Here is a 25,258-nt window from a genome sequence, read left to right on the forward strand (position 1 = left end):
TACATAGAGAGTACACAAATAACCTGCACATAGACTGAAACTTGTGATGACATTTTGGTCTGACTTGGACATTAACTAGTTGCACAGAGATGTGCAAAGGGAAGGGAGCCAGAATATATGAGAGGGGGTGGGAAATAAGTAGTGAAACTACCCCTACCTGCTATATATCATATATTTACTTCGCACTTTTCTGCGTGATTAGTTAATGGTCCAAGTCAGACCAAAACAGTCTTAAGTTTGTCTCCAATGTGCAAGTTATTTGTGTATTGTTCCAGTAATGGTATTATGCCTTTTTTATTGTCAGTTACATAGAAGGATTAGTACAGTTACAGAGTCTGTATTATGCTTAGTGTTTCAGACAAAACTAAAGCTACTCTATAATGATTGCGGATTGTGCGGAAAAGTAACGTGAAGGACTTTGGAGTGATAATGTCAGAGGACCTCGCCTTCAAAGACCACTAAATGTATCTACCTCATCTGCTAGGAAAATGGTAGGATGGATAATGAAAACTTTCAAAACTAGGGATGCCAAGCCGATGATGATTCTCTTCAAATCGCTTGTGCTCTCTAGGCTGGAATACTGCTGTACACTAACAGCCCCCTTTAAGGCTGGCGACATTGCAAACCTGGAGAATATACAAAAAACTTTCACGGCACATACAAGCACGATAAGGCACCTAAATTACTGGGAACGGTTGAAGGTCCTTGGTCTGTATTCCCTGGAATGCAGGTGAGAGAGATACGTGATAATATACACTTGGAAGGTCCTGCAGGAATTGGTACCAAACCTGCACACGCTTTTTTATGGAGAAAATCAAGGTTGGAGTGCTACGCACGCAATCGTAGATCTACGTTTGGGACAGTTTAAGGGTTAAATGAGCCCGAGATACATAACTTCACTATAAGAGTGGCGAGTCAATGCACCAACAGAGGGAAGTACTGGTCACCTCAACAGATGGATTCAAAAGTAGATATTCTAAAACCTATGGAATGATGGAGCCTCTTAAAAAACTCACTTGATGGTTAAGGTGCCTAGATGTAGATGAGGGGCACTTGACTTAAAGAATTGGACCATCCATCCCTTAAATATTAGTTAGACCAATTCTTATTGCCTCGTTCTTTCAGGTGCTTTGTGCCCCTTATGAATTTAGTACTCCTGCCATGAGTGTATCTAGTGAGGGGCAGGGCCCAGGAGCTGGGGCTCACTATAAACATACCTAAGATGTTTAAATGTCACTGAAGCTAGTAGGATACAATATCCTTTAAAAAATAACACATAGGCACAATACCGTGACTGGAACAATACACAAATAACCTGCACATAGGAGAGAGGAGCTTATGGCAAAATTTCGGTCTGACTTGGACCATTTACAAAGCCACACTTTGTAAATGGTCCAAGTCGGACCAAAAAGTCGTCGTAAGCTCCTCTCTCGTATGTGCGAGCTATTTGTGTATTCCTTTAAAAAAAGTTGATATATTTGATGTGGTAAAATTAATTGATAACTTTATCTATTCAGTATTTTAGGACCTCTTATTTGCATCAAGTGTATATACACACACTTAGTGATGGAAACAGTGTCTTGCCTAATTTTGTTTGTGGTATGGACTCCATCTCCATGACTGCCTCAACTGTTTATTATCTGTTGCAGGTGTGATAACTCCCATGACCTATGGGTTTTCTCCAAATTTATCATTTTGAATTGTTTATGGAGTTTACATCTTCAAATGTATTCCATTCATCTCGCACTAACAATATTTTATCAATCTCTCATCCTGTGGTACTGGCAGTAATTGTATTTGTCAAAGGTAGAGATTGTAAAGGTATTTTGAGAACTTTGCTGTATTCAAGTATTACATTGTGTTAGTTCTGTTTCAAAAACAAAGGTAATAAAGATACTCAATAATACCTGAGCAACACATTAATAATCTGTGTATAAATCTAAATTCAGTATACAACTCATTAGTCATGAGAAATTTCAAGCATGTTTTCAAACAAGGCTTGCATTTTTTTGGAAAGGAGTAAAAAGAAAAGAATTATTCTTGTGTCATTTTCTAATGTGTGAAAGTGTGCATTAACTTACTACAATTAATCTTTGCATTTTAACAGGTTGCCACTCCAGATGCCAATACTGTTATAACAGCTTTATCACAGTTGGATGAGGTACTGCAGTCAGAAGAGCGGTGTTGTGAACTGGCTCCTCACATAGATCAGCTTCTGATTGTGGCCACACTTCAGTATCGTCTAGTCCTCAATACAAAAATGGCAAACCCTAATGTCAATAAGGAAGAGTGTATAAAAATCTATCGGTCACTAACGAACTGCTTGATGATGGTAGGCATTTGTATATTTTTCTTGGTAAAGTATCTAACAGTTAAATATTTTGTGTGGTCTTGCATTTGTCACTACCCTGTTTTCTATTGTCATAATATGGTGATACCCTCATCACTTAGTGTTTCAGCCATTTCACAGGCTAGGTTTAATGTTCTCAGTGTATTATCACAAAAACAAATCAAATTCATTGCCTAGTAACATAAATTTGCTGTCAAAGTCCTGAAGATATGTATTAGGGCTGAATCCTTTGATTGCTATCTATATTCTTGGTTCTTCGTTCTGTTTAGAAAATTAGTCTACATGCATACATTTTTTTTTTTTTTTTCATTGTTCTCTTCTTGACTTTCAACAATTCTCTAGCAGTTCATTCTCATTTCACATAATTTGCATATTTATGCACTACATGTCTTATTTTTCCTGTTATGTATTATTTCCCACTTAGTTTCTGCGTGCTTACTGAAGCCATCATTTTCTTGACACCAATTTTTTGTCACCTGATATAAACAGGTTGAAACTATAGCTAGAAAAATTATTAAAAGTAAAATAGAAAAGGAAATGTGCTAATAACAGTAAATGAAAATGTTAATATTGAATAAATTTGTAAGTATGACAAATGAGGTCCTGTCAAGAAATTTTAATGAAAACAAAAAATTTTGGAGTGAGTTTAACAAGTTAAGAAAGCCTCGGGAACAAATGGATTTGTCAGTTAAAAACAGAGAAGGGGAGTTAGTAGATGGGGAGATGGAGGTTTTGGGTAGATGGCGAGAATATCTTGTGGAACTTTTAAATATCGATGAAGAAAGGGAGGCTGTAATTTCATGCACTGGCCAGGGAGGTATACCATCTTTTAGGAGTAAAGAAGAGCAGGATGCGAGTGTGGGGGAGGTGCTTACGTAGAATGAAAGCAGGTAAAGCAGCTGGAACTGACGGGATCATGACAGAAATGTTAAAAGCAGGGGAGACGGCCGACTTGTTGAAAAAAAAAATGTATGAAAGAGGGGAAGGTACCTAGGGATTGGCGGAGAGCATGTATAATCCCTTTATATAAAGGGAAGGGGGACAAAAGAGATAGTAAAAATTCTTCTTTCAACACACCGCCTGTATCCTACCGAGGCGGGGTGGCCCAAAAGGAAAAACGAAAGTTTCTCCTTTTACATTTAGTAATATACACAGGAAAAGGGGTTATTAACCTCTTGCTCCCAGCATTTTAGTCGCCTCTTAAAACTCACATGGCTTACGGAGGAAGAATTCTATTCCACTTCCTCATGGAGATAAGAGGAAATAAACAAGAACAAGAACTAGAAAGAAAATAGAAGAAAACCCAGAGGGGTGTGTGTGTGTATATGCTTGAACATGTTTGTGTAGTGTGACCTAAGTGTAAGTAGAAGTAGCAAGACGTACCTGAAATCTTGCATATTTCTTTCTTCTTTCAACACACCGGCCATACCCCACCGAGGTGGGGTGGCCCAAAAGGAAGAACAAAAGCTTCTCCTTTTACATTTAGTAATATATACAGGAGAAGGGGTTACTAGCCCCTTGCTCCCGGCATTTTAGTTGCCTCTTACAACACACATGGCTTGCGGAAGAAGAATTCTGTTCCACTTCCCCATGGAGATAAGAGGAAATAAACAAGAACAAGAACTAGAAAGAAAATAGAAGAAAACCCAGAGGGGTATGTATATATATATGCTTGTACATGTATGTGTAGTGTGACCTAAGTGTAAGAAGAAGTAGCAAGATGTACCTGTAATCTTGCATATTTATGAGAGAGACAAAAGACACCAGCAATCCTACCATCATGTAAAACAATTACAGGCTTTCGTTTTACACTCACTTGGCAGAATGGTAGTACTTCCGTGGATGGTTGCTGTCTACCAACCTACTACCTAGAATTGTAAAAATTATAGAATAAGTTTACTGAGTATACCAGGAAAAGCATACAGTAGGGTTATTATTGAAAGAATTAGAGGTAAGACAGAATGTAGAATTGCGGATGAGCAAGAAGGTTTTAGAGTGGGTAGGGGATGTGTAGATCAAGTGTTCACATTGAAGCATATATGTGAACAGTATTTAGATAAAGGTAGGGAAGTTTTTATTGCATTTATGGATTTAGAAAAGGCATATGATAGAGTGGAAAGGGAAGCAATGTGGCAGATGTTACAAGTATGTGGAATAGGTGGTAAGTTACTAAATGCTGTAAAGAGTTTTTATGAGGATAGTGAGGCTCAGGTTAGGGTGTGTAGAAGAGAGGGAGACTACTTCCCAGTAAAAGTAGGTCTTAGATAGGGATGTGTAATGTCACCATGGTCGTTTAATATATTTATAGATGAGGTTGTAAAAGAAGTAAATGCTAGGGTGTTTGGGAGTGGGGTGGGATTAAACTATGGGGAATTAAATACAAAATGAGAAGTGACACAGTTACTTTTTGCTGATGATAGTGTGCTTATGGGAGATTCTAAAGAAAAATTGCAAAGGTTAGTGGATGAATTTGGGAGTGTGTGTAAAGGTAGAAAGTTGAAAGTGAACATAGAAAAAATAAGGTGATGAAAGTATCAAATGATTTAGATAAAGAAAAATTGGATATCAAATTGGGGAGGAGGAGTATGGAAGAAGTGAATGTTTTAAGATATTTGGGAGTTGACGTGTCAGCAGATGGATTTATGAAGGATGAGGTTAATCATAGAATTGATGAAAGAAAAAAGGTGAGTGGTGCATTGAGATATATGTGGAGACAAAAAATGTTATCTTTGGAGGCAAAGAAGGGAATGTGTGAAAGTATAGTAGTACCAACACTCTTATACGGGTGTGAAACTTGGGTTGTGAATGCAGCAGCGAGGAGGCGGTTGGAGGCAGTGGAGATGTCCTGTCTAAGGGCAATGTGTGGTGTAAATATTATGCAGAAAATTCAGAGTGTGGAAATTAGGAGGTGTGGAGTTACAAAAATTTTAGAGGGCTGAAGAGGGGTTGTTGAGGTGGTTTGGTCATTTAGAGAGAATGGATCAAAGTAGATTGGCATGGAGAGTGTATAAATTTAGGGGAAGGAAGGTGGGGTAGGGGTTGTCCTCGAAAAGGTTGGAGGGAGGGGGTAAAGGAGGTGTTGTGGGTGAGGGGTTTGGACTTCAGCAGGCGTGCGTGAGCATGTTAGATAGGAGTGAATGGAGACAAATGGTATTTGGGACCTGACGAGCTGTTGGAGTTTGAGCAGGGTAATATTTAGTGAAGGGATTCAGGGAAACCGGTTATTTTATATAACCGGACTTGAGTCCTGGAAATGGGAAGTACAATGCCTGCACTCTAAAGGAGGTGTTTGGGATTTTGGCAGTTTGGAGGGATATATTGTGTATTTTTATACGTTTATACTTCTAAACTGTTGTATTCTGGGCACCTCTGCTAAAACAGTGATTATGTGTGAGTGAGGTGTAAGTGTTGAATGATGAAGAAAGTATTTTCTTTCTGTGGATTTTCTTTCTTTTTGGGTCACCCTGCCTCGGTGGGAGACGGCCGACTTGTTGAAAAAAAAAAATAACTACCTGGTAATTTGACAGTTAAAGGTTATGTAAATGTCCTGGAAACTGCTATTATCTTCAATCATTTGAAGCTAGCATATATTGCATGTATTTTTTTTGTTGTTGTTGTTCTTGTCAAAACCTAAAATAAATAGTACTGTGTAGTATACTATGGGTATCAATGAAGCAGATATGATAATTGACTTTCTTCAACAGATTTTCAATAACAAACAGCTCGGAACAAAAGCAACAAGAGATGTTCTCAGAGATGTAGTACACGTTCTTATTCACATCTTGTTAGATCCCCGCCTTTCTCAGTTGGAGGATGGACCCCAGATTATTCGCGCAATTAATGTGCTAGTAGTTCGTATAGTTGAAAAGGCACAGTTCACTCATGTATTCAGGTGAGTCTTACTTATGTTGGAAGGACATGTGAATGATAGCTGTTGGCCTTTAGTGTTGCAGTCAACACATCATCAGGAGCTTGCAATGTTGTAGATGTGAGTAGGAGGTCCAGGTAGTATGTTTTCAATTTCTTAGTTTAAATAATGAAATTACTTATAAAATATTATTCCTTGGATACTTGTTCATGTTAATTGCATGGGTATCTGGGAAAATAGATTCAGTATTATGAGTAGTTTTCAGGAATGCATCTTGTTCATTAGTTGGAAACCCTGTACGGGATAAGATATTGTCAGAACGTTGAGTAGAATGAGAGAAACAGGAAAAACATTCATGAATATGTCTCGAGTAACCTAATGTTCAGATAGTGCAATAAACCAAAAGAAGCCAGGACTAACAAACTAATACTTTAGGATACTTTAAACTACATAGATAACCCACACATAGGAGAGAGGAGCTTACGACGACATTTCGGTCCAACTTGGGTGAGATGTTATCAACAAATTTTGTTGAAAATAAGAAAAAGTTTTGGAGTGAGATTAACAAGTTAAGGAAGCCTAGAGAACAAATGGATTTGCCAGTTAAAAATAGGAGAGGAGAGTTATTAAATGGAGAGTTAGAGGTATTGGGAAGATGGAGGGAATATTTTGAGGAATTGTTGAATATTGATGAAGATAGGGAAGCTGTGATTTTGTGTATAGGGCAAGGAGGAATAACATCTTGTAGGAGTGAGGAAGAGCCACTTGTGAGTGTGGGGGAAGTTTGTGAGGCAGTAGGTAAAATGAAAGGGGGTAAGGCAGCTGGGATTGATGGGATAAAGATAGAAATGTTAAAAGCAGGTGGGGATATAGTTCTGGAGTGGTTGGTGCTATTATTTAATAAATGTATGGAAGAGGGTAAGGTACCTAGGGATTGGCAGAGAGCATGCATAGTTTCTTTGTATAAAGGCAAAGGGGACAAAAGAGAGTGCAAAAATTATAGGGGGAGAAGTCTGTTGAGTATACCTGCTAAAGTGTATGGTAGTTATTATTGAAAGAATTAAGAGTAAGACGGAGAATAGGATAGCAGATGAACAAGGAGGCTTTAGGAAAGGTAGGGGGTGTGTGGACCAGGTGTTTACAGTGAAACATGTAAGTGAACAGTATTTAGATAAGGCTAAAGAGGTTTTTGTGGCATTTATGGATTTGGAAAAGGCGTATGACAGGGTGGATAGGGGGGCAATGTGGCAGATGTTGCAGATGTATGGTATAGGAGGTAGGTTACTGAAAGCAGTGAAGAGTTTTTACGAGGATAGTGAGGCTCAAGTTAGAGTATGTAGGAAAGAGGGAGATTATTTCCCAGTAAAAGTAGGCCTTAGAGAAGGATGTGTGATGTCACCGTTGTTGTTAAATATATTTATAGATGGGGTTGTAAGAGAAGTAAATGCGAGGGTCTTGGCAAGAGGTGTGGAGTTGAAAGATAAAGAATGACGCATAAAGTGGGAGTTGTCACAGTTGCTCTTTGCTGATGACACTGTGCTCTTGGGTGATTCTGAAGAGAAGTTGCAGAGGTTGGTGGATGAATTTGGTAGGGTATGCAAAAGAAGAAAATTAAAAGTGAATACAGGAAAGAGTAAGGTTATGAGGATAAAAAGATTAGGTGATGAAAGATTGGATATCAGATTGGAGGGAGAGAGTATGGAGGAGGTGAATGTATTCAGATATTTGGGAGTGGACGTGTCAGCGGATGAGTCTATGAAAGATGAGGTGAATCATAGAATTGATGAGGGGAAAAGAGTGAGCGGTGCACTTAGGAGTCTGTGGAGACAAAGAACTTTGTCCTTGGAAGCAAAGAGAGGAATGTATGAGAGTATAGTTTTACCAACGCTCCTGTATGGGTGTGAAGCATGGGTGATGAATGTTGCAGCGAGAATGCTGGAGGCAGTGGAGATGTCATGTCTGAGGGCAATGTGTGATGTGAATATAATGCAGAGAATTCATAGTTTGAAAGTTAGGAGGAGGTGCGGGCTTGCCAAAACTGTTGTCCAGAGGGCTGAGGAAGGGTTGTTGAGGTGGTTCGGACATGTAGAGAGAATGGAGCGAAACAGAATGACTTCAAGAGTGTATCAGTCTGTAGTGAACATTAAAATGGTATAAAATATCGACAGATTGTTAGGTAAGACACATATGCAACAGTTAGGTATCTTTATTTCGAAACGTTTCGCCTACACAGTAGGCTTCTTCAGTCGAGTACAGAAAAGTTGATAGAAGCAGAAGATACTTGAAGACGATGTAATCAGTCCATCACCCTTAAAGTTTTGAGGTGGTCAGTCCCTCAGTCTGGAGAAGAGCATTGTTCCGTTGTCTGAAACAATATTGTTTCAGACAACGGAACAATGCTCTTCTCCAGACTGAGGGACTGACCACCTCAAAACTTTAAGGGTGATGGACTGATTACATCGTCTTCAAGTATCTTCTGCTTCTATCAACTTTTCTGTACTCGACTGAAGAAGCCTACTGTGTAGGCGAAACGTTTCGAAATAAAGATACCTAACTGTTGCATATGTGTCTTACCTAACAATCAGTCTGTAGTGGAAGGAAGGCGGGGTAGGGGTCGGCCTAGGAAAGGTTGGAGGGAGGGGGTAAAGGAGGTTTTGTGTGTGAGGGGCTTGGACTTCCAGCGGGCATGCGTGAGCATGTTTGATAGGAGTGAATGGAGACAAATGATTTTTAATACTTGATGTGCTGTTGGAATGTGAGCAAAGTAACATTTATGAAGGGATCCAGGGAAACTGGCAGGCCGGACTTGAGTCCTGGAGATGGGAAGTACAATGCCTGCACTCTGAAGGAGGGGTGTTAATGTTGCAGTTTTAAAACTAGTGTAAAACACCCTTCTGACAAGACAATGATGGAGTGAATGATGGTGAAAGTTTTTTTTTTTCGGGCCACCCTGCCTTGGTGGGAATCGGCCAGTGTGTTAATAATAAAAAGTTGGACCATTTACAAAGTCACACTGACAGAAAGGAAAGAAGGGAGTAAATATAGGCCATCAGACAGGGATGAGACAAGAGAGGTAGTAGAGGAAGATGAGAAGTAGTGGTAGAGGTAGTAGTAGTTTAAAGCTGAATAAGAATCTAATTCCTTGCTGCCTTTCCTTGATGTTCACGTCCACTGTTCAGATACAGGTTTTGCTTTTTCCGTGTACTGCGCAGTGGCATATACATTCACTACTTTAATTATCATGCTTCTTCTGTCAAGAAAAGTGTTATAATCTTTCTCTTTCTCTGTGCTCTCTGCATTTGTGATCCTCAGTTCCTTGAATCAGAAATTTGCAGTCTTCATAATTCATTTTCCCGTCTTGGCTACCCTTCCCATTTCATAGACTGTCTTCTCCTCCGCTAAACTTTCCAGTCTCTATAATCTCAACAACTCTCTCCGTTCTTTATACATCACACTTAGTTTTTCCTAGACTAACGCTCTTCCCACCAATCTAGAGGGTTCATACCTCTCCTCCCTCTAAAGATTCTTCTGGTGTCTACTCTATTTTGTGTTCATCTTGTCCTCTTCAATACTTAGGCTGTTCTCTTTTTGACAGACATGGGGAGCATAAAAGTAGTGTTAGGCTTGCCATCACAAACAGTGCTCTTTTCTGTCATGTCAGAGATCACAGTCATCCTATTGACTGGTCTTCTGCCCAGACTGTCTACCCTGTGTCCAACTTTGACAGTCACTGTCTTGTGGAATCCTCCCTTATACACAACTTTTCTTTTATGAATCTTAGTCCTGGCTTTGTCTTTGTAGATGCCTTCCTTTCCCATTACATTATAAAATGCTCCAAACTTCAGAACACCCATGACTTAACCTGATTCTTGTTTCCTCCTCCTCCCTCTTCACCTTTCGTCTTTCCTCTTTCTCCTTTGGGTTTTCTTTCTTCTGTCTTGGGTATTTGGTCCATTATTATTATTATTCATTCTTTCTTCTTTCTTTCAACAAACCGGCCGTATCCCACCAAGGCAGGGTGGCCCAAAAAGAAAAACAAAAGTTTCTCTTGAAATTTAGTAATTTATACAGGAGAAGGGGTTACTAGCCCCTTGCTCCCGGCATTTTAGTCACCTCTTACAACACACATGGCTTACAGAGGAAGAATTCTGTTCCACTTATTATTATTTTATTATTATTATTTATTTTTTTCCCCTCTGTTCTTGTTCCTACCTTTTGTGGGCCCCTAACTCCCTTGCAGTGCTCCTCTTTCTTAGTCTTTGACTGTCTCCACTACTACTATTATTACTTCTACCACTACTTCTCGTCTTCCTCTACTACCTCTCTTGTCCCGTCCCTGTCTGCTGGCCTATATTTACTCCCTCCTTCTCTCCCTTGTTAGTGTGACTTTGTAAATAGTCCAAGTTGGACCGAAACGTCGTCGTAAGCTCCTCTCTCCTTTGTGCGGGTTATTTGTGTATTGTTCCAGTCACAGTATTGTGCCTTTGTGTTATTTACTTTAAACTATTCAGAGTGTACTCTGTCAAATGGAAATAAGATGTTAAAAGTATGATTAGAAAAAATTGAGTGAGTGGAGGTAGGCAGTTCTTGTGGCAATGATACTGGCATAGGATTATTCTTATAAGTAATTTGAGCTGCCCTTCCCTTGCTGTTATCAAACTTGATCATCTCCCAGGCTCTGTATAACTCTTACCAGTTTAGCATCAAGTATTTTCTATTTTGTATTCATTTGTTATAGAATAGGATATTCAAATTTTGGCCTCTGTTTGTATTTAGATAATTTTGGAATGACCCAAGATGTAGATACATTTGTTAATAACAAGGCTTTATTTTTCATTCCATCTCCAGTGCCCTATTGAAGTTGCTGCACGAGAGTGTGGGTAGTGGTGGTGGGTGCAAGTTCACTGAACTGGTGATGAAATGTAACTGGAAGGTGATACGTATCCTTCCCTCCCGCACTAATGACCTTGATCTCGACCAAATACTTTTCGATGTCCATAATTTCCTAGTGGTAAGGAATAATGCTTGCAATCCTCTCATTTCATATATTGCTAAAAGATTTACTCCACATTTTCAGGAAATTACTTAGGACTGAAGCTGAATGATGGTCTGTACTCTATAATGTTTTTTTTTTTTTATTATCACACCGGCCGATTCCCACCAAGGCAGGGTGGCCCGAAAAAGAAAAACTTTCACCATCATTCACTCCATCACTGTCTTGCCAGAAGGGTGCTTTACACTACAGTTTTTAAACTGCAACATTAACACCCCTCCTTCAGAGTGCAGGCACTGTACTTCCCATCTCCAGGACTCAAGTCCGGCCTGCCGGTTTCCCTGAATCCCTTCATAAATGTTACTTTGCTCACACTCCAACAGCACGTCAAGTATTAAAAACCATTTGTCTCCATTCACTCCTATCAAACACGCTCACGCATGCCTGCTGGAAGTCCAAGCCCCTCGCACACAAAACCTCCTTTACCCCCTCCCTCCAACCCTTCCTAGGCCGACCCCTACCCCGCCTTCCTTCCACTACAGACTGATACACTCTTGAAGTCATTCTGTTTCGCTCCATTCTCTCTACATGTCCGAACCACCTCAACAACCCTTCCTCAGCCCTCTGGACAACAGTTTTGGTAATCCCGCACCTCCTCCTAACTTCCAAACTACGAATTCTCTGCATTATATTCACACCACACATTGCCCTCAGACATGACATCTCCACTGCCTCCAGCCTTCTCCTCGCTGCAACATTCATCACCCACGCTTCACACCCATATAAGAGCGTTGGTAAAACTATACTCTCATACATTCCCCTCTTTGCCTCCAAGGACAAAGTTCTTTGTCTCCACAGACTCCTAAGTGCACCACTCACTCTTTTTCCCTCATCAATTCTATGATTCACCTCATCTTTCATAGACCCATCCGCTGACACGTCCACTCCCAAATATCTGAATACGTTCACCTCCTCCATACTCTCTCCCTCCAATCTGATATTCAATCTTTCATCACCTAATCTTTTTGTTATCCTCATAACCTTACTCTTTCCTGTATTCACCTTTAATTTTCTTCTTTTGCACACCCTACCAAATTCATCCACCAATCTCTGCAACTTCTCTTCAGAATCTCCCAAGAGCACAGTGTCATCAGCAAAGAGCAGCTGTGACAACTCCCACTTTGTGTGTGATTCTTTATCTTTTAACTCCACGCCTCTTGCCAAGACCCTCGCATTTACTTCTCTTACAACCCCATCTATAAATATATTAAACAACCACGGTGACATCACACATCCTTGTCTAAGGCCTACTTTTACTGGGAAAAAATTTCCCTCTTTCCTACATACTCTAACTTGAGCCTCACTATCCTCGTAAAAACTCTTCACTGCTTTCAGTAACCTACCTCCTACACCATACACTTGCAACATCTGCCACATTGCCCCCCTATCCACCCTGTCATACGCCTTTTCCAAATCCATAAATGCCACAAAGACCTCTTTAGCCTTATCTAAATACTGTTCACTTATATGTTTCACTGTAAACACCTGGTCCACACACCCCCTACCTTTCCTAAAGCCTCCTTGTTCATCAGAATTTGGAAGAAACTGAAGTTAGCTATAAGGAGTTTCCATTTGAATGATATATCTATCTCTTAAGCAGTGCATCAGAACATAAATTGAAGACATTATAAAACAACTATGTAAGAAAAAGAATATCAAGAGATTATAGCTTGGGTAATGTTCACTCCAGATAATAGGGATCTAGTTGCCCTATGAACATGTTTCTGCTAAGTCAAAATTTGAGACTCCTGGGTAATGCTAGTACACACTGATCAGAAAAATGTAACTAAGTATACCAGCGAACCTATAATAGTGCAAAAAGTTAAGAGTTTTGGGGACACTGAAACTAGAAGTGGCTTCACAATAAAAAAATATATATATATATAAGGTTAATGGTAGGCTCCAGGATGTACATGTTTATAGAGGGGCAACTGATTATATCGGATCATTATTTAGTTGTAGCTACAGTTACAGTAAGAGGTAGATGGGACAAGAGGAAAGTGGCAACAACAAGTAGGAGGGAAGTGAAAGTGTATAAACTAAGGGAGGAGGAAGTTCGGGCAAGATATAAGCGACTATTGGCAGAAAGGTGGGCTAGTGCAAAGATGAGTAGTGGGGGGTTGAAGAGGGTTGGATGAGTTTTAAAAATGCAGTATTAGAATGTGGGGCAGAAGTTTGTGGTTATAGGAGGGTGGGGGCAGGAGGAAAGAGGAGTGATTGGTGGAATGATGAAGCAAAGGGTGTGATAAAAGAGAAAAAGTTTGCTTGAGAGGTTTTTACAAAGCAGAAGTGTTATAAGAAGAGCAGAGTATATGGAGAGTAAAAGAAAGGTGAAGAGAGTGGTGAGAGAGTGCAAAAGGAGAGCAGATGAAAGAGTGGGAGAGGCACTGTCAAGAAATTTTAATGAAAATAAGAAAAATTTTTGGAGTGAGTTAAACAAGTTAAGAAAGCCTAGGGAACATATGGATTTGTTAGTTAAAAACAGAGTAGGGGAGTTAGTAGATGGGGAGAGGGAGGTATTAGGTAGATGGTGAGAATATTTTGAGGAACTTTTAAATGTTGAGGAAGAAAGGGAGGCGGTAATTTCATGCACTGGCCAGGGAGGTATACCATCTTTTAAGAGTGAAGAAGAGCAGAATGTAAGTGTGGGGGAGGTATGTGAGGCATTACATAGAATGAAAGGGGGTAAAGCAGCTGGAACTGATGGGATCATGACAGAAATGTTAAAAGCAGGGGGACATAGTGTTGGAGTGGTTGGTATTTTTGTTTAATAAATGTATGAGAGGGGAAGGTACCTAGGGATTGGCAGAGAGCATTTATAGTCCCTTTATATAAAGGGAAGGGGGACAAAAGAGATTGTAAAAATTATAGAGGAATAAGTTTATTGAGTATACCAGGAAAAGCGTACGGTAGGGTTATTATTGAAAGAATTAGAGGTAAGACAAAATGTAGGATTGCGGATGAGCAAGGAGGTTTTAGAGTGGGTAGGGGATGTGTAGATCAAGTGTTTACATTGAAGCATATATGTGAACAGTATTTAGATAAAGGTAGGGAAGTTTTTATTGCATTTATGGATAGAGTGGATAGGGGAGTAATGTGGCAGATGTTGCAAGTATATGGAATAGGTGGTAAGTTACTAAATGCTGTTAAGAGTTTTTATGAGGATAGTGAGGCTCAGGTTAGGGTGTGTAGAAGAGAGGGAGACTACTTCCCAGTAAAAGTAGGTCTTAGACAGGGATGTGTAATGTCACCATGGTTGTTTAATACATTTATAGATGGGGTTGTAAAAGAAGTAAATGCTAGGGGTGTTCGGGAGAGGGGTGGGATTAAATTATGGGGAATCAAATACAAAATGGGAATTGACACACTTACTTTTTGCTCATAATACTGTGCTTATGGGAGATTCTAAAGAAAAATTGCGAAGGTTAGTGGATGAGTTTGGGAGTGTGTGTAAAGGTAGAAAGTTGAAAGTGAACATAGAAAAGAGTAAGGTGATGAGGGTATCAAATGATTTAGATAAAGAAAAATTGGATATCAAATTCGGGAGGAGTATGGAAGAAGTGAATGTTTTCAGATACTTGGGAGTTGACGTGTCAGCAGATGGATTTATGAAGGATGAGGTTAATCATAGAATTGATGAAGGAAAAAAGGTGAGTGGCGCGTTGAGGTATATGTGGAGTCAAAAAACGTTATCTATGGAGGCAAAGAAGGGAATGTATAAAAGTATAGTAGTACCAACACTCTTATATGGGTGTGAAACTTGGGTTGTGAATGCAGCAGCGAGGAGGCGGTTGGAGGCAGTGGAGATGTCCTGTCTAAGGGCAATGTGTGGTGTAAATATTGTAGAAAATTCGGAGTGTGGAAATTAGGAGAAGGTGTGGAGTTAATAAAAGTATTAGTCAGAGGGTTGAAGAATGGTTGTTGAGGTGGTTTGGTCATTTAGAGAGAATGGATCAAAGTAGAATGACATGGAGAGCATTTAAATCTGTAGGAGAAGGAAGGCGGGGTAGGGGTCGTCCTCGAAAAGGTTGGAAGGAAGGGGTAAGGGAGGTTTTGTGGGCGAGGGGCTTGGACTTCCAGCAGGCGTGCATGAGCGTGTTTGATAGGAGTGAATGGAGACGAATGGTATTTGGGACCTGACGATCTGTTGGAGTGTGAGCAGGGTAATATTTAGTGAAGGGATTCAGGGAAACCGGTTATTTTTATATAACTGGACTTGAGTCCTGGAAATGGGAAGTACAGTGCCTGCACTCTAAAGGAGGGGTTTTGGGATATTAGCAGTTTGGAGGGATATGTTGTGTATCCTTATACGTATATGCTTCTTAACTGTTGTGTTCTGAGCACCTTTGCAAAAACATTGATTATGTGTGAGTGAGGTGAAAGTGTTGAATGATGAAAGTATTTTGTTTTTGGGGATTTTCTTTATTTTTGGGTCACCGTGCCTCGATGGGAGACGGCCGACTTGTTGAAAAAAAAAAAAATATGTACATGTATATATGTATAGATGTAGATCAGTAACAACACTGCGCTAGGGTTATCTTTACAATAACATATATATATGTAGATGTCAATGCACTGACCCCCTCTCACTGAGGTAGGGGTTATGAGCCCCTTACTCCCAGCATCTTGGTCACCTTTCATGACATGCATGGCTTACAGGGGAAAGATTCTCTTCTACTTCCCCATGGAAATAAATAAGAAGAACTATACTATACTGTTGTATCTGAGCACCTCTGCAAAGACAGTGATTGTGTGTGAATGATGGTGAAAGTGTTGAATGATAGTTTTTTCTTTTTTGGGAGTTTTTCTTTCTTTTTGGGTCACTCTGCCTCGGTGGGAAATGGCAGATGTGTTTAAAAAATCTATTAAGGAAATAGAAGAAAACTAAGATGGATGTGTATACATATACATGTTCATGAATGTGTAGTGTGATCTAAATGTAAGTAATAGTAGCAAAATGTACTTGTTATCTTAGGTGTTTATGAGACAAAAGATGCCAGCATTGCTTCTATTGTGTAAAACAATTACAGGTTTCCATTTCACACTCAATTGGCAGGATAGTAGTATCTCCGTGGGTGGTTGCTGTCGACTGACTTACTACCTGTATGTTTTGTGCATTCTGTATGTTGAAGATTGAGACACTTATGCAGCATATGGGAATCTTTATTCAGGAAACGTTTCGCCACACAGTGGCTTCATCAGTCCAATACAAAGAGTAAGGCGTAAGGAGAGGAGGAGTATGAGGTAATCAGTCCCTCAGCCTGGAGTCGATGTGTTCAGTCCATCAATCTTGTAGAATGTAAAGCATAGGGCCGTAGACGTGGCTTATATACTGTAGTGAAGTGAGGTGAAGCAGGCGGAGGCGGGGTCATAGTTGTATCATCCACTAATCGAAGTAGGTCTTCGTCCAAAGGTTGAACAAGTGTTGAAGAACTCTTTGTAACAAGATCCCATGATGCTGCAGTGTCTGACAGTTGTGATGAATGGTTTGAAAAACTGACAAGTTGAAGATTGAGACACTTATGCAGCATATGGGAATCTTTATTCAGGAAACGTTTCGCCACACAGTGGCTTCATCAGTCCAATACAAAGAGTAAGGCCTTACTCTTTGTATTGGACTGATGAAGCCACTGTGTGGCGAAACGTTTCCTGAATAAAGATTCCCATATGCTGCATAAGTGTCTCAATCTTCAACTTGTCGGTTTTTCAAACCATTCATCACATTCTGTATGTTGCATATATGAGTTCGTGAGGAGAGGGGAGAGGAGCTCTAGCTCATGGTTCTGCTTTATACCTTGCTATTGCTTGGCATGAAGTAAATTTGTCATTTATTTTTGAACCCCTGTGGAATATCAGAACAGTTTTGGAAAGTCAGATTGAAAGAATGATGTTGAATGTGTTTTCTTTTTTGAGTCGCCTTGATGTGGTGAGAGTCGTTGGGATAAAGATAAAAGATGTAGGCATGGAAATTAAAAATCTCACTTATGATCTGTATATTAATTTGAAGTTTTATGTATTTTTTTATTTGTAATTCATTTGTTTTCTTTATTTAGATTTTTTACTTGTTTATTTTTGTGTACAGTTAAAATGTAGAGAGAATTGTAGATTGTTTTTCTTTTACATGCAGATTGGTTTATTATTATTTTTATTATTATCACACTGGCCGATTCCCACCAAGGCAGGGTGGCCCGAAAAAGAAAAACTTTCACCATCATTCACTCCATCACTGTCTTGCCAGAAGGGTGCTTTACACTACAGTTTTTAAACTGCAACATTAACACCCCTCCTTCAGAGTGCAGGCACTGTACTTCCCATCTCCAGGACTCAAGTCCGGCCTGCCGGTTTCCCTGAATCCCTTCATAAATGTTACTTTGCTCACACTCCAACAGCACGTCAAGTATTAAAAACCATTTGTCTCCATTCACTCCTATCAAACACGCTCACGCATGCCTGCTGGAAGTCCAAGCCCCTCGCACACAAAACCTCCTTTACCCCCTCCCTCCAACCCTTCCTAGCCCGACCCCTACCCCGCCTTCCTTCCACTACAGACTGATACACTCTTGAAGTCATTCTGTTTCGCTCCATTCTCTCTACATGTCCGAACCACCTCAACAACCCTTCCTCAGCCCTCTGGACAACAGTTTTGGTAATCCCGCACCTCCTCCTAACTTCCAAACTACGAATTCTCTGCATTATATTCACACCACACATTGCCCTCAGACATGACATCTCCACTGCCTCCAGCCTTCTCCTCGCTGCAACATTCATCACCCACGCTTCACACCCATATAAGAGCGTTGGTAAAACTATACTCTCATACATTCCCCTCTTTGCCTCCAAGGACAAAGTTCTTTGTCTCCACAGACTCCTAAGTGCACCACTCACTCTTTTTCCCTCATCAATTCTATGATTCACCTCATCTTTCATAGACCCATCCGCTGACACGTCCACTCCCAAATATCTGAATACGTTCACCTCCTCCATACTCTCTCCCTCCAATCTGATATTCAATCTTTCATCACCTAATCTTTTTGTTATCCTCATAACCTTACTCTTTCCTGTATTCACCTTTAATTTTCTTCTTTTGCACACCCTACCAAATTCATCCACCAATCTCTGCAACTTCTCTTCAGAATCTCCCAAGAGCACAGTGTCATCAGCAAAGAGCAGCTGTGACAACTCCCATTTTGTGTGTGATTCTTTATCTTTTAACTCCACGCCTCTTGCCAAGACCCTCGCATTTACTTCTCTTACAACCCCATCTATAAATATATTAAACAACCACGGTGACATCACACATCCTTGTCTAAGGCCTACCTTTACTGGGAAAAAATTTCCCTCTTTCCTACATACTCTAACTTGAGCCTCACTATCCTCGTAAAAACTCTTCACTGCTTTCAGTAACCTACCTCCTACACCATACACTTGCAACATCTGCCACATTGCCCCCCTATCCACCCTGTCATACGCCTTTTCCAAATCCATAAATGCCACAAAGACCTCTTTAGCCTTATCTAAATACTGTTCACTTATATGTTTCACTGTAAACACCTGGTCCACACACCCCCTACCTTTCCTAAAGCCTCCTTGTTCATCTGCTATCCTATTCTCCGTCTTACTCTTAATTCTTTCAATTATAACTCTACCATACACCTTACCAGGTACACTCAACAGACTTATCCCCCTATAATTTTTGCACTCTCTTTTATCCCCTTTGCCTTTATACAAAGGAACTATGCATGCTCTCTGCCAATCCCTAGGTACCTTACCCTCTTCCATACATTTATTAAATAATTGCACCAACCACTCCAAAACTATATCCCCACCTGCTTTTAACATTTCTATCTTTATCCCATCAATCCCGGCTGCCTTACCCCCTTTCATTTTACCTACTGCCTCACGAACTTCCCCCACACTCACAACTGGCTCTTCCTCACTCCTACAAGATGTTATTCCTCCTTGCCCTATACACGAAATCACAGCTTCCCTATCTTCATCAACATTTAACAATTCCTCAAAATATTCCCTCCATCTTCCCAATACCTCTAACTCTCCATTTAATAACTCTCCTCTCCTATTTTTAACTGACAAATCCATTTGTTCTCTAGGCTTTCTTAACTTGTTAATCTCACTCCAAAACTTTTTCTTATTTTCAACAAAATTTGTTGATAACATCTCACCCACTCTCTCATTTGCTCTCTTTTTACATTGCTTCACCACTCTCTTAACTTCTCTCTTTTTCTCCATATACTCTTCCCTCCTTGCATCACTTCTACTTTGTAAAAACTTCTCATATGCTAACTTTTTCTCCCTTACTACTCTCTTTACATCATCATTCCACCAATCGCTCCTCTTCCCTCCTGCACCCACTTTCCTGTAACCACAAACTTCTGCTGAACACTCTAACACTACATTTTTAAACCTAGCCCATACCTCTTCGACCCCATTGCCTATGCTCTCATTAGCCCATCTATCCTCCAATAGCTGTTTATATCTTACCCTAACTGCCTCCTCTTTTAGTTTATAAACCTTCACCTCTCTCTTCCCTGATGCTTCTATTCTCCTTGTATCCCATCTACCTTTTACTCTCAGTGTAGCTACAACTAGAAAGTGATCTGATATATCTGTGGCCCCTCTATAAACATGTACATCCTGAAGTCTACTCAACAGTCTTTTATCTACCAATACATAATCCAACAAACTACTGTCATTTCGCCCTACATCATATCGTGTATACTTATTTATCCTCTTTTTCTTAAAATATGTATTACCTATAACTAAACCCCTTTCTATACAAAGTTCAATCAAAGGGCTCCCATTATCATTTACACCTGGCACCCCAAACTTACCTACCACACCCTCTCTAAAGGTTTCTCCTACTTTAGCATTCAGGTCCCCTACCACAATTACTCTCTCATTTGGTTCAAAGGCTCCTATACATTCACTTAACATCTCCCAAAATCTCTCTCTCTCCTCTGCATTTCTCTCTTCTCCAGGTGCATACACGCTTATTATGACCCACTTCTCGCATCCAACCTTTACTTTAATCCACATAATTCTTGAATTTACACATTCATATTCTCTTTTCTCCTTCCATAACTGATCATTTAACATTACTGCTACCCCTTCCTTTGCTCTAACTCTCTCAGATACTCCAGATTTAATCCCATTTATTTCCCCCCACTGAAACTCTCCTACCCCCTTCAGCTTTGTTTCGCTTAGGGCCAGGACATCCAACTTCTTTTCATTCATAACATCAGCAATCATCTGTTTCTTGTCATCCGCACTACATCCACGCACATTTAAGCAACCCAGTTTTATAAAGTTTTTCTTCTTCTCTTTTTTAGTAAATGTATACAGGAGAAGGGGTTACTAGCCCATTGCTCCCGGCATTTTAGTCGCCTCATACGACACGCATGGCTTACGGAGGAAAGATTCTTTTCCACTTCCCCATGGACAACAGAAGAAATAAAAAAGAACAAGAGCTATTTAGAAAAAGGAGAAAAACCTAGATGTATGTATATATATATATGCATGTGCGTGTCTGTGAAGTGTGACCAAAGTGTAAGTAGGAGTAGCAAGATATCCCTGTTATCTTAGCGTGTTTATGAGACAGAAAAAGAAAACCAGCAATCCTACCATCATGTAAAACAGTTACAGGTTTCTGTTTCACAGTCATCTGGCAGGACGGTAGTACTTCCCTGGGTGGTTGCTGTCTACCAACCTTAACTTAAATGTTCTAATTTAATGACCAAAGTTGCAATATTTATTATTAATACATTTGCTCAACACACGTATCAATGTATTTAAAAATTAATACATTGTGACACAAATGCTAAACTTTACAATTATTCTTCCATTTTTGTTTCCAGGCTTATCCAGTCAGCTCGTGGTCTGAGCGGCCGTCGGACACGCCATTGCGCACGATCAAAACTGTTATCCACACCCTATGTAGAGTATACGGCACAACTATCCTCAGTCACTTCTCCAAAATTGACAATGCTCATGGTTCTGAACTTCACAAGTATCTTACTAAAGTTCTCAAAGTAAGTAATTTTATTAGTCAGTATTACTAGGTAATTATCATAGGGTAAGCCTAATATTTTCTGTTGGCATGGGCATCGATCATGCACCTAAATGCAGGGGCTCAAGAGACAAAGAAGCTATAGCTTTAGAAATACTGTAGAGCATAATCCGGACATTTTAATCAGTGTGCATTTATGTTCAGAACTGCAGTTAGCATGACTAAGTTTTTTATCTGTTTTTAATAGAGCAGTTTTTGCAGTGGCATTTTGCTAAGGTGGAACACCGTAAGCGTGGTTGTAAATTCTACCAATATTTGGCAGCTTCGTTTTGGTCCTTGGAAAATAATAGAACTGTTAGAGAAAATATTTCAAGTTTGAATAAATTTATGTCCTTAATTACAGATAAACAAGGCGGCTTTAGGAAAGGTACGGGGTGTATAGACCAAGTGTTTACAGTGAAACATGTAGGTGAACAGTATTTAGATAAGGATAAAGAGGTTTTTGTGGCATTTATGGATTTGGAAAAGGCATTTGACAGGGTGGATAGGGGAGCAATGTGGCAGATGTTGCAGATGTATGGAATAGGAGGTAGGTTACTAAAAGCAGTGAAGAGTTTTTATGAGGATAGTGAGACTCAGGTTAGAGTGTGTAGGAGAGAGGGAGATTATTTCCCAGTAAAAGTAGGCCTTAGATAAGGATGTGTGATGTCACCATGGTGGTTCAGTATATTTATAGGTGGGGCTGTAAGAGGAGTAAATGCTCGGGTGTTGGCAAGAGGTGTGGGGTTAAAAGATAAAGAAGCTAACACAAAGTGGGAGTCTTCACAGTTGCACTTTGCTGATGACACTGTGCTTTTGGAAGATTCTGAAGAGAAATTGCAGAGGTTGGCAGATGAGTTTAGTAGGGTATGTAAAAGAAGAAAATCAAAAGTGAATATAGGAAAGAGTAAGGTGATGAGGATAAAAACAATTAGGTGACAAAAGATTGGATATCAGATTGGAGGGAGAGTATGGAGGAGGTGAATGTATTCAGATATTTGGGAGTGGATGTGTCAGCAGATGGGTCTATGAAAGATGAGGTAAATCATAGTATTGATGAGGGAAAAAAAGATGAGTGGTGCACTTAGGAGAATCTGTGGAGACAAAGAACTTTGTCCATGGAAGCAAAGAGGGAAATGTATGAGAGTATAGTTATACCAACACTCTTATATGGGTGTGAAACATGGGTGGTGAATGTTGCAACAAGGAGAAGGCTGAAGGCAGTGGGAATATCATGTCTGTGAGCAATGCATGGTGTAAATATAATGCAGAGAATTCGTAGTTTGGAAATTAGGAGGAGGTGCCAGATTACTGAAACTATTATCCAGAGGGCTGTGGAGGGGTTGTTGAGGTGGTTTGGGCATGTAGGGAGGATGGAAAAAATAGAAAGACTTTGAGAGTGTATAAATCTGTAGTGGAGGGAAGGCGGGGTAGAGGTCGGCCTAGGAATGGTTGGAGGGGGGGGGTAAAGGAGGTTTTGTGTGCTAGGGGCTTGGACTTCCAGCAAGCATGTGTGTGTGTGTGTGTTAGATAGGAGCGAATGGAGACAAATGGTTTAGGACATGCTCTTGGAGTGTGAGTAAGGTAACATTTATGAAGAGATTCAGGGAAACCGGCAGGCCAGACTTGAGTCCTGGAGATGGGAAGTACAGTGTCTGCACTCTGAAGGAGGGGTGTTAATGTTGCAGTTTTATAACTGCAGTGTAAGCAATGATGGAGTAAATGATGAAAGTTGTTCTTTTTCAGGCCACCCTACCATGGTGGGAGACAGCCGATGTGTTAATAAAATAAAATAAAAAAATTACAAGTGTATACAATATGTAACCTGTTGTACGTGTGTGTACATGTGGTTTCAGAGAGTTTAGTCTTAGCTCTTTGCCCTGCCACTCCACTTACTGCTTGCCAGATTCACACTCCTAGCCTCATGAGCCCTATCATACCTCCTTTTAAAATGTATGGAGTCTGCCTCCACCACCTTTTCATCAAGGTAATTTCACTTCCTAGCCACCCTGAGACTGAAGAAATACTTCATGACTTTCTAGTAACTCGTCTGTAAAGTCCAGCTTTACCTCTACTACCTGTTTCCTTCCTCTCAAGCAGCAGTACCTGTCTGCCCCCATCAGTTCCTCTGGAGTATTTTGTATGTTATATCTCCCTTGGTGCTTCTGTTGTTACATTAAATTCCTTTAGCCTTTCCCTGTAGCTCATACCCCTTAGCTCTGGGATTAGTCTTGTTGTATGCTTCTGCACTCTCTCTAGTTTCTTAACTTGATTCCTCAGATGTGGGTTCCATTCTGGTGCTGTGTACTCTAAGATGGTCTTCACAAATGTTGCATAAAGTACCCAGAATATATCGGTTGAGATTTCTGAAGGACACTCATATTTACCAGGCAAGCATTGGTTGCAGAAGATATTCGGTTGATGTGAGCCTATGGCAATGTGGTAGGCACTAGGCTTACTCCCATGTCCTTCTCTTCGATTGAGGTCAGCAGCCTCTTTCCTAAGTCTGTATTCTGTGTCCAGTCTTCTTGCTCCTTCCCGTAACTTCATAACATTGCATTTGCTGGAATTGAATTCAAGCAACCATTTACCTTACCAACCCTACTGTTTGCCCAGAATATTTTGCAGCCTTTCCCTGTGCTCATATGTCTGTATTCTCATTAGTTTTACATCATCAGCAAATAGATCTGACGCAATTCTGTCTGGTATGTTTTTCACATAAACTAGAAACAACAATGATTCTAGTACCAATCCTTGTGGCACACCCCTTGATACTCTTCCCCATTCTGGCATCTCCTCCTGGACAATCACTCTTTCCTTCCTTCCTCTAAGGTACTCCTTGATCCACCAGAGTATGTCCCCAGTTATTCCTGCCTACTTCTTGAAGTATTTGCCTCAGTCTCTTGTGAGGTACAGTATCAAATGCTTTCTTGCAGTCTTCCCAACTATCCTTTCTTACTTCCGATAACTTTTGTGTGTACGTGCATGTTTGTATTTGTTTTGTTTGTGTATTTCTTGTGTGTGTGTTTGAATATTATGTTTTTTGTGTGTGGAGTGAATGATGGTGAAAGTGTTTCTTTCTCAGGTCACCCAGCCTTGGTGATTTGTGGGAGACTGCCATTGTGTAAAAAAAAAAAAAAAAAAAAAAATTGTGTTGGTATATATGTTAGCATACTGAAAGTCTTGATTTTGTGGGGAAATATGATGGATGTTCAGCAGCATATAGTGATGAGCAGTTAGTTGACAGATTGCGCATGTTCATCTTAGCTCTAACATGCATTCTATCACTCATTATTTATATGCATTCTCATGTAATCATGTGTTAAGCAAGGTTTAGATGTAAAATATTGGTAATCATAAATTCTCTAAAACAAAATAACATGTAATTTGACATATATTCTTGGTGTCAATAGACAAACCTACTTAACACTTTCACTCTCATAAATGTGCTTTACCATAAATCACCATATACAAATACTTATGGCCATAAATGTTGTCGTAATTTTGCCAAAAAATTTCAAAAACCATTATTTGCAACTTGATAAAATAAGCATCTGATTAGTGGCCTGTGGTGGCCATGGCAGTTATCGCTCTAGCAGCTGCTACCACTGTGGCCATGAAAATATATTAGCTGTGCTGTTTTCTTGAGAAACAAAAGAGAAAAGGAAATTTTTGTAACTAAGGGAAGTGTATATCAGTGCAAAGAATTATGCAGGCAGACAGCTGGTGATGAACATGTCCTGCAATTGTAAAGTAATGGTGAAGCTCAACCTTCTCCATGTTCCTGCTTTCTCCACATGCCTCAATTTTCTCCATCTTTATCCTCCCATCATGTAGCTGAATTTAAGTTGTAGAAGTTTGGAGGTATAGTTTCTACAATTTGAAAGTGGAGGGGGGAGGAAGAGGATTTGGCAAGTTAATGCA

General features: G+C 40.0%; 1 protein-coding gene across 2 annotated transcripts in view; it reads left to right on the forward strand.

The window, feature by feature from the left end:
• LOC128702108 (cytoskeleton-associated protein 5-like) overlaps window positions 1-25,258 on the forward strand; it is an 81,207-nt gene that overhangs the window by 9,294 nt on the left and 46,655 nt on the right. For both annotated transcript variants that reach the window (XM_070102862.1, XM_070102863.1), the window contains 4 exons: window positions 2,108-2,332; window positions 6,055-6,242; window positions 11,067-11,229; window positions 21,144-21,317. In XM_070102862.1, the coding sequence (XP_069958963.1) occupies window positions 2,108-2,332; window positions 6,055-6,242; window positions 11,067-11,229; window positions 21,144-21,317 (750 nt within the window). The remainder of the gene's footprint in view (window positions 1-2,107; window positions 2,333-6,054; window positions 6,243-11,066; window positions 11,230-21,143; window positions 21,318-25,258) is intronic.

The sequence above is a fragment of the Cherax quadricarinatus genome, chromosome 83, assembly GCF_038502225.1.
Source record: "Cherax quadricarinatus isolate ZL_2023a chromosome 83, ASM3850222v1, whole genome shotgun sequence".
NCBI classification, from domain to species: Eukaryota; Metazoa; Arthropoda; class Malacostraca; order Decapoda; family Parastacidae; genus Cherax; species Cherax quadricarinatus.